The 13069-nt window shown below is 47.9% G+C and overlaps 1 protein-coding gene across 1 annotated transcript in view; it reads left to right on the top strand.

The window, feature by feature from the left end:
- The first annotated feature begins 7650 nt into the window (after positions 1 to 7650).
- The window catches only part of CD47 (CD47 molecule), a 48127-nt gene continuing 42708 nt past the window's right edge, over positions 7651 to 13069 (top strand). The window contains exons 1-2 of the mRNA XM_082219755.1: positions 7651 to 7876; positions 11860 to 12213. Coding sequence (XP_082075881.1) covers positions 7828 to 7876; positions 11860 to 12213 — 403 coding nt within the window. The 5' untranslated portion in view covers positions 7651 to 7827. The remainder of the gene's footprint in view (positions 7877 to 11859; positions 12214 to 13069) is intronic.

Raw genomic sequence — 13069 nt, 5'->3', positions numbered from 1 at the left:
GCAGGTCTCTAATTGCCACATTTTGCCCTTTTCAAGAAGCTTAGGAGTTGGTTTACCTGTTCCTCTAGTTTAAACACCTGCTCATTGAACTGGAGACCTGCCAGCACTATATCTGGGTCCTTTGAGTAACCTTGGAAAGAAAGATTCAAAAGCACACACAGGATTATAATAAGCATTATTCTAGGGATCTGTGGGCAACTTGGAGCTGATTTAATCCAATTGGATGATCAAGGGCCCTTAGTTTAAAATATGCAATCTCCCAGTTGCTTGCTGCCTGAGGTAACTAAAAAACTACAGTAACAGGCACGTTGGTATATTAGGGGGGGGGTGGAACAGACAGGGTATATGTGTTGAACTACAGGTTCACTGGGGACGCGGGTGGCGCTGTGGGTAAAACCTCAGCGCCTAGGACTTGCCGATCGCATTGTCAGCTGTTCGAATCCCCGCAGCGGGGTGCGCTCCTGTCGTTCAGTCCCAGCGCCTGCCAACCTAGCAGTTCGAAAGCACCCCCAGGCGCAAGTAGATAAATAGGGTCCGCTTACCAGCGGGAAGGTAAACAGCGTTTCCGTGTGCTGCTCTGGCTCGCCAGATGCAGCTTATCACACTGGCCACATGACCTGGAAGTGTCTGTGAACAGCGCTGGCTCCTGGCCTCTAGAGTGAGATAAGCGCACAACCCTAGAGTCTGTCAAGACTAGCCCGTACAGGCAGGGGTACCTTTCCCTTTACCTAGGTATAGGCTGGAATTATCTTCGGCTGTGTTGCCTTTCACCTCAAGATGTATTTCCACTAATCATATACACCATTACCTCATTTCATGTTTAATACACATGCACAATAAGCATTGCTCACTAAGCTTTGATTCTCACTGTGATCAGTTACATTGCCTTAGTATGCATGTTGGGAACCTGTGTTATGTGTAGCCATTTACACCATGTATCAACTTATGTTCTAGCTTATGAGCTGCATCTTTGTGATTTAAATACAGTCATACCTCGGGTTACAGACGCTGCAGGTTGAGTTTTTTCGGGTTACAGACTCGCTGGAAGCTGGAAGTACCGGAACGGGTTACTTCCAGGTTTCAGCAGTCGCTCATGTGCAGAAGCGCTAAATTGCGCTTTGCACATGCGCAGAAGCACCGAATCACAACCCACACGTGCACAAACGCGGCGCTGCGGGTTGCAAACGTGCCTCCCGCACGGATCACGTTCTCAACCCAGGTGTCCATTCTCCTTTCCCTTCCTCCCTCACAACAAACACTCTGTGAGGTGAGTGGGGCTGAGAGACTTCAGAGAAGTGTGACTAGCCCAAGGTCACCCAGCAGCTGCATGTGGAGGAGTGGAGACGTGAACCGAGTTCACCAGATTACGAGTCTACTGCTCTAAGGGAAATTCCCTTATTCCAAATAGGGTTCCTCGCAAGAAAAGGGAAAAGTTGACAGCTATGCAACCCTATGAGGCACAGCAAGATGGCTGTGCGGGGATCTGACCCTGGGACGCCCCTGCTATCGTGCAAATAACTTCAACTGCTATCTCGCTACTGTTGTGATGTTGCAAATAAGTGCTAATGCTGCTAATTTCCTCACAGAGCTACAGCTGTTAGTTAATAGTCCCCGTCCCCCCGTTGATGAGCACATTTGTTGCACAGCTGCTTTGCTGAGTGGCAAACCCTTCGGAGAGGCACGACCAGCAACTGGTTGTGTGTACGTGCCGCCGCTCGTCGCCGAGCGTGGGTGTGCTAGGCAGCCGGGAGTGGGTGGGCTCCGAGAGCCTGCCTTGGCAGCAGGGAGATGAGTGGGTGTGCTGTTGCAGCTGCAGCTATCTGGACCCGGCAGTACACCAAGCTTTGCACAGTCATCTCATCACAGACAGACCGTGCACTGTGTGTGACTGAGTGCAAGCCCAGCGCTGCCACACACAGAGACGCACAAACCCAGCTTCCTTCTCCTGTCTATTCACTCATTATCTCGGGAGCTGAATTGAGACTCCTCGCCCCCCCCCCCCAAATCCTTGTCTCCTTGGCTTCTTCTCAGCTGGGCTCCATTTCTGCTGGCTACAAATGAGCGCCTTTTGACTCCCACTGCCGAGAGGAGGCTGGCTGGGTCTAGGCATCAGCTTCCTCCCCGCCCGCTCCCCGCTTCGCAAGCTCTCCCCTTCCCATCGCATGGCCTTTTTACAGCCAGCTGGGCTGAATCGCTTTAGGGGACCCTGATCGCAGAGAGGGAGAGATCTCCGAGTGCTTCATGACTTTTCAGGCAGAAAACATAATTAATTTGGGGTCAGGGGGCAAAGAAGCCTCCATCGAGGATGGGAGCAGGGAATCAAGAACCCCCCCCCCACCTCCCACATGCCCTAGATCACAAACTACAGAATTATACATTTTGTTGCTTCTATACACTGAATAAGGCTGCTAGCAGGGTTTAATCTGAGCTAGTCTCAGTCCTGAAACCAGTTTCTTATTGCCAGAAATAAACCTTGGCAGTGGAATGCAAGAGAACTTTGGAGCATGTGCAGTGAGCATTTTTTCTCTCATAACACAAAAACCAAGCCCCATCCCTTAGGACCTGCAGCTTCTAGGCAGGCTGCGGTTCCTGATATCTTTTGTTTTTACAAATTAACAACTGTACTTCTATTACAGCTTTGTACAATTGGTTTTCCTTTGTTCAAATTGTATTTTCTGCAGTCTATTTATACTTATAAGGTTTTGGCTGTGATCCTAGGCATAGCTGAATGAGAGAAAGGCCCATTCAACAGATTGGAATTGTCTTCTTGAGGAAAAATGCATTGTGTTGTGCTCTTTGCCAGCTTATTTTACAAAGGTGCCAGCAGAATGCAAATGCTGAAATCATATCTCTCCACTTAACCTATATACGGGCACAGTTATCCTCTGCAATAAGCAGAATGGAGTGAACAATATGTCTTGCATAATTTTATTCAATTTATATCCCACCCTTCATCCCAAAGGAGCCCAGGGCGGCAAACATTCGCAATAGAACGGATTTCAAAACATTCTGAAATCAGTTTAAAACATTTCAAAAACAATAATCTCAGAGTTGCCAGGAACAGTATCTTTCAGCCATCAAGTGCATGAGTAAACAGGAATGTTTTAAAATATTCATTTATACCTCACCTTTTAGCCCCTGCCACAAAACACATCGCTCGTCCATTTCTTCCTAGCGTAGTGTCAATTCTTCAGTTTAGGGGTACAATTTGCTCCCTGCTAATACAAGTTGCACACCTGTTCAGACCACCTTCTAGAGCTTCATTCTATTATTTCAGTCAGTAGCTGTCAGGCAAACACCCATATTCCGATATCTATATATTCTACAAAACATTTAATAGTAATATTTCTTACCTGCCTGTCACCATGAGATCCCAGGGACCATTACAACAATCTAACAATACAATATTAAATATTACAATTAAGATAATACGGTTCGCTGTAAATTTTTAATGAACGTGCCAGAAACATTCCCTCTGTGGGGAGGGAATTCCAGTTTAGGGGTTACCATAAAGAATGCACTCTCTCCGGGCCATCAACCCCCAAATTTATGAGGGGGGTGGGTGGTAAAAGTACCAAGCCCCCCCCCCCCGATCATTTTAACACCTGAGAGGGCCTGTAGGCTAGGGGGCAGTCTTTCAGATATTTGGGGCCTATGTCAATCAAGCCTTTAAACATTTTGAATTGGGCCTGGAAGCAAACTGGAAACCAGTACAACTGTTTTAAAACAGGGGTTATGTGAGTTCTAAATGGAAGCCTGGCCAGTGTATTTTCATAGAATCATGGAATTGGAAGTGACCACAGGGGTGATCCAGTACATGGGTAGGCAAACTAAGGCCCCGGGGCCGGATCTGTCCCAATCGCCTTCTAAATCTGGCCCGCGGACAGTCCAGGAATCAGCGTGTTTTTACATGAGTAAAATACTTTTATTTAAAATGCATCTCTGGGTTATTTGCGGGGCCTGCCTGGTGTTTTTACATGAGTAGAATGTGTGTTTTTATTTAAAAGGCATCTCTGGGTTATTTGTGGGGCATAGGAATTCATTCATATATATTTTTCAAAATATAGTCCGGCCCCCCACAAGGTCTGAGGGACAGTAGACCGGCCCCTCGCTGAAAATGTTTGCTGACCCCTGATCTAGTCCAACCACCTGCAATGCACTAATCTTTTGCCCAATGTGGGCCTGAACTCATAATCCTGAGATTGCGAGTCTCATGCTCCACAGACTGAACTATCATGCGCTTTGGACCAAGCCATCTTCAAGGGCTGCCCCATGTAGCATGCACTGCAGCAATCCAGTCTGGTTTTTAACCTCCCTTTCTATTTGAAAGATCACCAAAGCTTACAGTAGTGATGATGATCATGATGATAGGTTATGAAACATGATAAAACTACCAACAAACCAAACAACCAATAGAGACCAAAGCACAGTAGCAGATTGCCTAGTAAACAGCAGCAGAAATATTGGTCTATAAATATGGCATTCCACAACTGTGGCACTGTGACTAAAAAGGCTGTCTTGGAAAATGATACACCAGTGGTATTTAACTCCTAAGTTAGCAAAAATGTATAGGACAAGTTCGAATACTTGCTGGAAATGTAAAGAAAAAGAAGGCAACTTTGATCATATGTGGTGCACTTGTAAGGTAATAAAAGCCTTCTGGGAAAGGATATATAATGAAATGAAAAAGAAAGCTTAAAATAACTTTTGTTATGAAACCAGAAGCCTTTTTTATTAGGAATTACATGAAGCGACATACCAAAGGATCAGAAGAGACTTTTTATGTACGGAACAACAGCCACATGGATGCTACTAGCCCAGAGATGGAAAGAAGACAAAAGTCCCTACCAGAGCAGATTGGCAAACTAAGCTGATGGACTATGCTAAAATGGCAAAACTGATTGGAAAAGTCAGAAAACAAGAGAACAATTTTTTTATATTAAAGAATGGGAGGGGATATAAGTTACAGTACTTAAGTGACCATTGTAAGCAGATGGAAACAAGAGCAGGATTTTGATTCACTTGTAGTGTGAAAAATATTATGGACAATATGGTTTGATAGAGTAGGGATGAATATGCAGTTGTAGATGTTTAAATTGAGACTCCATGGGGGGATGGGGGGAAGTCCTGAGATTCAGAGAATCTCTTTATTTAGATATGTATTATTTTGTTTATTTACATGTTGTATTTGTAAAACCAATAAAAACAATTTCACAGGGGGGAAATTAAAAGGCTGTCTTGGACCCACTTACTATTCCTTGGGGCAGGGGAACAGGATGGGACATGGGACAAAGCTTCTGATGTCAATCTGAGTTTTTGGGAAAGTGCGTATTGGAAAAGGCAATCCTTATCATGACTGTTTCAGGCTTTAAAAGCCCAAACCAATGCATGGAATGGACTCTAAAACAAACTGAATCTAATGAAGGTTGAACAATATTGGGTGTACGTCAGTGAGGATAGGGAAGCTGTGGCCCCCCAAATTTTGTATCTACTATGGGTTGCCCTCTCCCTGATCTCCAGCTGGGGCTGATGGGAGTTGGAGTACAACAATGTCCAGATGACTGCACTATCTAGATGACTGCAATGTCTAGATGCCCTTCCTATTCCTGGCATGCAGGGAACTCCTGTTTGTATTCTGGCAGTTACATTCTGAACCGGTAGAAGTTTCTGAGCACTCTTCCGAGTGAGCCCCATGTGGAACATAATGCAGTAGTCTTTTTTAAGATGTCACTGTGACATGAATTACAGTGGCCAGCTTCGTCTTCTCAAGGAGGAGCGAGGCAGGAATATCAGCTCTCCGGGAAGAGGGACTGAAAACTCTGAGAACTGTAGCTCTCTGAAGGGAATAGGGGTCTCCTGACAACTCTAACCCTTAAGCAGACTGCCGTTCCTAGGATTCATTCAGTTCCCAGGACACATGGATGTCTTCAGTGATATAAAAGTTGCGTTAAATGATGCATTTTGATGCAGATGTTGCAAGAACGAGCTGGGTATACCTGCCCTGGCATTGCCCACCCCTTGACGCACCCCGTTTTTGCCCTTTCCACCGGAATATCTTCCATTAGTTATGCTTGAAAGGGCAGCCAGAGTGTTCCTGGCTGGAAGGGTTGGGGAAAAAGATAGCTTAGCAATGACTATATCGTGCAGTGTAATTAGATTTGTCTCTGTGTACTTAATTTACATTTTATGTTATGGCTGCAAAATGTCATTTGTGCGCTTTTGTAAAATACCCTGGAATTATATGGTTCCCCACCCCCACTTGTTACGAGAACGGGGCTTAAATGTTAGAACGGCCTGAAACTTGTGCCGTGCAGCAGATGACCAACAGTCTCCACGTGGCTGAGTAGCATCTAAATGAGCCCTAATTCAGCCTTGTAAATGAATGCACAGAAGTTACAAGCCTGCGGGGGGGGGGGCGGGTAGAGGAGCAGGAGACAGCACTGCCCCTCCTTCAGCAGTTTGCCGCATGTCCAGGCTGAGCAAAGAGGATTCCCTCCTCTAGCAGCCAAATAGGTTTCTGTGGCACAGAGCATAGATGGAATTTGCCCTTCGCGCACCAGTCCTCCCATCTGCCTATCTGCAATTCCATGCTCTCCCCTTCCTACCTACCAAGGCTACTAAGTAAGTGCCTAAATGCAAGGCTGCCTTAATGGACTGAAAATGGTGTGCTTGTGTTATATGACAGTAACAATGTATCTAGGGAAAGGGACAATAAAGAGCACAAATATCCCCATTATTTTGGTTCTGATGTTCCCCAGCACAACCTGGTTGTTTTCAATAGGGGGGGGGGAGTATTTGTCAACGGGCGTAATAATTCCCCACATTTAACTTCAAACGTTTCAAAAGCGTTGGTTTAATTAAACTTTATTGATGATGATGATGGAGTCACAAGGCAGCAGGCAAAGCGAAGGTAGGCGAATTGGATGCGAGATTTAAAAGCTCTCATATTCAACCTTAATTTCCCAGGGAATGATACAGAGCGTTATTAGGATCGGGCCACTGAAGGTCCAGAAGACGGGAAAACCTTTATCAGCATATAGGCTTCACGCAACTTTCCCCCCCCCCCCCAGTGTTGAAAACGCTCGGCAGTCCTTCCCGCGCAGGCAAGGCAAGAGGCAGCGCCTCGACCAAGGCGATCTCCGCAAGCTGCGCGGAACAGCGCCCGTTCCCATCTCGCCCCAGGCTGCATCCACATAAGACGGGCGAGGCGGTATCCTTGACGGCGCCCGCCTCGCGCAAGTTTCCGTGTGACTCAGAATTCCTCCTCGGTTCCTCGCCAGTTGCTCGGCGTTGACTCCGAAGCTGGCGCGCGGCTTGGCGCGCTAGAACCGCCCAGGACTCCGCCAACCGCCGGCTGGGAGACTCGGGAGAGCGATCGTTAGCAGCGTCGGCTCCGAGGCGGACCCACCGGACTCACCCCCACCCCAAAAATCAACCCCGTCTGGGCAGCAGGTCCCGACCGCCCTACTCGTTTCCGAGCCGAAAGGGAGAATGAATTTGGGGAGGAGCGCGCGGCGGCGGCGAGGAGCACCGGGCTCGGCTTCGCCTCTGTGGGGCCGCGGGCGCGGAGGGCTTCCGCTCCCCCCCGCCTCCGCCTTCCCCTCCCGCGGCGGAGAGCGAAAGCAAAAGCCGCGTGTGGCCCCGCCCCGCGCGCTGCGGCTGGAGGGAGCAGCGGAAGCTCGTCAGGCTGCGGGTTGGGCGACTCCGGGTCCCCGCTCCGGCTCCTCCGGCGCCCCCGCCCGCTCCCTCCTTCGGCTCGCCAGGAAGAAGCAGTGCGGCGGAGAGAGCGGCGGCGGCGGCGGCGGCTTGCCCACCCCGAGGCTGGACATGTGGGCGCTGAGCGTGTGTTGGGTGCTGCTGGGCACTCTGGGCGCCGGTGAGTTGCCTTGGCTCTTTCTCTCTCTCACCTCCCCCCCCTCTCCGCCCTCCCGCCAACCCTCCGCGGGGCGTTTAACCGCCCGGACGACTTTCGCCCCTCGCGTCAGAACGCGGGAGCTTCGCCCTGCGCTTTTTGCGCTTCGCAGGTGGAGCAGGTTCGGAGTAGTGGCGGCGGCGCAGTTCTCTCTCTCTCTCTCTCTCTCTCTCTCTCTCTCTCTCTCTCTCTCTCTGTCCCCCGCCCTCAGGCCCCAGGGCAGGCAGGGGGTTGGGAGGGGGTGGGGGGGTCGAGGAGGGACCACCCAGGTGCGCGGCTGGCTGTTCTTGGCAGGTGGGAGCCCGCGCCGTCCTTGGCGAGGGAGCCGCTGCTGGTCCCACCAAAGTGCGCAATGACGGGCAGGGCTTCGCTTTGCGCCACGTCCCCTCCCTTCGAGCGAGCCCGCGGTTTAGGCGGGCGCTGGGGTTGATGCGCGCTGGGATTGGCTTCCCCCCTTCCCGACGCCTGACGCTTTCCATAAGCTCCGCTTCAGGATTCCTGCTGCTCGGAGCGTGCAGGGAAGCGGAGCCGACAGCAGGCTCTCGTATGTGCGTGTGTGAATGGGACTACGAGGTGGGAACTGGGGCGCTGGCAAGCCTGGCACTTGCCGTGCCTGGAACCAGGCGGGAGACGTGGAGGGAATGTCCCTTTCCCCTCTCCCCTCCCCCCGCCTGCTTGTTTCCGAGAAGCGGTGCTTCCGTGGCTGCTCTTAGGAGGGCCGGGCTCCCGCTGGCGTTTTCGCACCTCATCATCATCGGCGATGGCTGCTGCCCTTGAAAGTACCCACCTAAACGGCTGTGGCAGCGGGTAATCCGTCTCCCTCTGTGTGGCTGCTGTTCCCTGAAAACTTCGGAGGACATGTGCACAGCAGTTACGCACAGCTGTCGAACTGGAACGGGGATCCCGTGTGGAGAGAGGGGGATGGAGTGGGATATGGGGGGAGAGCATTCCTTCCCCCTGGGCTGCTTCCTTCTCAACATGCAGAAGTAATCTGCGGAATAATCCATGCTGGGCCTTTGTCGCAGCCGGTTAATGGGGTGGGGTTAACCACATGCCTTGGCAAGCAGCACACAAAAGTTGCCAGCCTGCAAGAGAAACATCTTTTTTTACTATTCTTTTTTTACTATTACTAACAACTCTTCTGCTAGCCTATTGGGGGCTAGCAGAAGAGGGGCACAGAGAGCTATCTCTTTAGCACCATCCCACTGCATTTCTGTTCTGGGCGCAGAAGAGGGCCTGGCCTGCTCACTCACCAAATGGTATTCTGTGCACGGTACTTGACTGTAAAGCAGTTCCTTATTGCCTGTGGTTTCCTCCTCGTATCCTGTGGTTTCCACGCTGCTAGAGTTTGTGAGCCTGCCTCCAATCTCTTGTCCGTGAATTCCAGAGGTCACAGGCATCAGGTGAAGGAAACTCTGCTGTTGAGCCTATAGCTTTGGTGACCCTTCAGAGGACCCACATCTGTTGGTCTGCAAGCTTTCCAAGTTGCTGGGTTACGCAGGCAGTGCAAGTGCTCAAGTTACACAACATGTGCCGCTGTCAGCCACCTACAGGTTTAATAAATTATATGCATCAACCTTTCGGCTCAAGCACGTAAGCGGTCTGTAGTGTGTGAGAGAGTTAAAGTGGGAGTTTTGAAGAGGAACAGAAAAGGCTAAGCTGGGTTGCATAGAAGATGGGGACTAGGCTAGTTCAACATAAAGACCTAAAAGTTAATGATATCAAAATTGAAATCTGTAAACAACTAGTGGACCTGCTTTTCAGACAGCAGGTAGGACACCTTCAAATCATGTCAGCTTTCTGTGGGAAAAAATTTCCTACTCTGTTACAGGATGTAGCAGTGCCCACCAACTTGGATGACTTTTAAAGGATTAGGCAAATTCATGGAGGATAAGGGTTTATGTTCTGCTTTCACTGCTGGAGGTAGTATTCCTCTATATACCAGCTGCTGAGAATCATCGGTGTGGAGAGTGTTCTTGCTTTTGAGTCATGTAGGCTTCCCACTGGCATCTGGTTGGCCACTGTGACAATAGGATGTTCAACTACATAGGCCTTCGGTCTGATCCAGCAGGCTCTTATGTTCTGACCAAGTGGTCTTGTCAACATTAAATACAAGAAAAGAAAATTAACAGAGCAACTTTGTCTATGCAGCTATGCCAAGAGACCCTTGCACTGGTGTATTTCCTGCATGAATTAAACTGCATCCTAATGGGTCCTGCCTGCAAGGGGGGGCAGCCCTTTCATTGACTCATGTGGGGTCAATTTTAGTTGCACTTGAAGGTTTGGTGGTGTAAATTACACCAAGCTTTGTGCGTGGGACTAGGGAATTTGGATGCAGAGTAACTTTGCTAATTCATTTCTTTGCCCTGACATGCTCATTGCATACATTGGACATACCCCTTCTTTGCCCTTTTCACCAGCAACAACTTCCAGCATGATTTTCTCTTAGCCAGTGCTAATAGTTATGTTTGGATAAATCATAAATGCTGCTTTAAGGTCAGCTCAGCCAGGAGTGGGAGGTATTCCACAACCCAATCTTGCTCAGGAAGAATGATTGGAGATTAGAAGTGCACCACCTGAGTATTTTTTGTGAGTATTCCCTATGTCTTTCTTCCAATGACCAAGGAATGGTGCTTTTAAGAGTTTTCAAATGCTGGCAGTTGAAGGGAAATCTCAAAATAATGCTTTTAATCTGGTCCAAGATTCTTACTATCTGTAAAGGCGAGAAGGGGTTTAGGCTGCAGCCCTGTCTACTCAGAAGTAAATCCACTTGAGTTTGATTAGCGTTGTTGTTGCTGCTGCTGCTGTTGAGTCATTTAGTCATGTCCGACTCTTAGTGACCCCATGGACCAGAGCACTCCAGGCACTCCTGTCCTCCACTGCCTCCCGCAGTTTGGTCAAACTCATGCTGGTAGCTTCAAGAACACTTTCCAACCATCTCGTCCTCTTTGTGCCATCAACCTTTCCCAACATCAGGGGCTTTTCCAGGAAGTCTTCTCTTCTCATGAGGTGGCCAAAGTATTGGAGCCTCAGCTTCAGGATATGTCCTTCCAGTGAGCACTCAGGGCTGATTTCCTTCAGAATGGAGAGGTTTGATCTTCTTGCAGTCCATGGGACTCTCAAGAGTCTCCTCCAGCACCATAATTCAAAAGCATCAATTCTTTGGTGATCAGCCTTCTTTATGGTCCAGCTCTCACTTCCATACATCACTACTTTACGCCTGGGGTAAATGGGTTTAGGACTGCAGACTTACTTTCAAAACAACTCTCTTCTGGGGAATTAGAATTATTTGAAACCAGGTGAGGCCTGTGACAGTACTATAGCCTTGGGGGTCTCAATAGTTTAAAAACCATTGTAAGCCACAAGATGATGCTCAGGCCTATGAAGTGCCAATAAGTCTTTGAGTAGCTAATAAATTGACACATAGAATTGTAAATCTCTGAAGTGTAGAAGCTTTGTGAAACTATAGGACAGCAAACTTATATTGTCTGATATTTGTAAAACAGAGATGTTCCTAAGCTGAATATTTTAGAAACTCTTGCCTGTTTAGGCCCCACCTTCTCTCTGATATGATTAAGATGGCTTGACAACAGTACTGGCACAAAGCAATCACAACAAATAATTGGGAGTGTGGGGGGATTATCCCAAACATTGGAATATCAAATAATGCAGAGGAAAAACTGATAGCTGGCTTGTTTTCCCTTTCTGTGCTGCTGTTACCTGATGTTCTTCTGAGGCAGCATTAGTGATGGAGTAATTAACAAAAGTTTCCACAATTTTGGCTAATAGTGGCACAGTACATCCAGAACTGTTCTTAAGTGGCCCTCATTCTATGAGTTTGTACGGGGGTAGTCCTCAGCAGAATGTACCTTCTAAAAGTTAGCAACACTAGCATGGACTTAATTCTTTCTGTTCAAATAAGTAACAGTTGTTTTTCCTTCTTGCAGGTTCTGCCCAGTTGATGTTTAAGAACATTCACAATGTTTCCTTTGATGTCTGTAATACAACCGAAATTATCATACCGTGCATAGTTACTAATCTACAAAGGTTCAAGAGAGATGAAATGTTTTTGAATTGGAAAATAGATGGGAAAGAGTTTTTTACTTATGATGGCTATGAGAACAGGTATTTCAAAAACAATACTTTTTTGAGTGTAGAACTACTGGATATATTGAACCTAACTGCTGGTGTTGCATCAATCAAAATGTCTCTAAAGGAAGCCGTTCCTGGAAACTACACGTGCATAGTAGTAGAAAGAAACAGAGAAGGAGAGCATGTAATTGAACTTCGATATGATACACGTAAGTTATTTGTCTTGTTTTTCTCTGTTATGTATCAAGACTGGTGCTTTTAAAGGCCCATGTATAATTTATCTGGATTCTTGGGTGAATGACAAAGTAGCCAGGGGTCCACACATTTTAGTTTAGTAGCCAGCTAGAATTGGTGCTGACAATGGAGTCTTTCCCTCCCCTGAGACTTCTGTGGCTGCTAGAGGAGGGCAGGGTGGGGTGGGGCTCTCTGTTGAGCTTTACAATGGGCAGTGTGCCCAGTGTGGCTTCTCATGCTGTGTCTTGCAGACAGAAGTCTCGTGTTGCACTGAGTTTTGGCGAATGTGTTTCGGCTTGCTCAGCACAGCAAGAAACGTTCCACCCAATCCTCTATGACTTGGGAAGAGCTTTGCTGGAGGTTGGAGAATCTGTTTCTTGGTGTTCTGCTTCCTAGAGGGCCAGGATCATTTGTAGCTGGCAAGAAAGTTTTTTGGGGGTGCAAGAAGCCATGTTGGCAGGTAGGTGACAGCGGATTTATCTGAGATGGTAATGTTTCAGGCATACTTGAAGAGCTCCAAAAGGATCTCCTTATGAATGGGCAATGGAATGGAAAATTACAGTGGTAATGAAGTACCATATTTTTCCGTCTATAAGATGCCCCCATGTATAAGATGCCCCCTATTTGGGGGGGCTCAGATTTAAGAAAATGGGGGGAGATTGCTCCATGTATAAGACACCCCCTAATTTTTTACATTATTTTTAAGGAAAAAAACCTAGTCTTATACACGGAAAAATACGGTAAGTGATTTTAATTTTATTTTTTGTCTGTGGCACAATGCCATTACAAAACATGGGATTAATGCAAGTACCTACAACCACAGATTGGTAG

Source organism: Podarcis vaucheri (assembly GCF_965113315.1).
Source record: "Podarcis vaucheri genome assembly, chromosome: 4".
NCBI lineage: Eukaryota > Metazoa > Chordata > Lepidosauria > Squamata > Lacertidae > Podarcis > Podarcis vaucheri.
The sequence above is the reverse complement of the archived record's forward strand: the minus strand, read 5'-3'. Positions and strand labels throughout refer to the sequence as shown.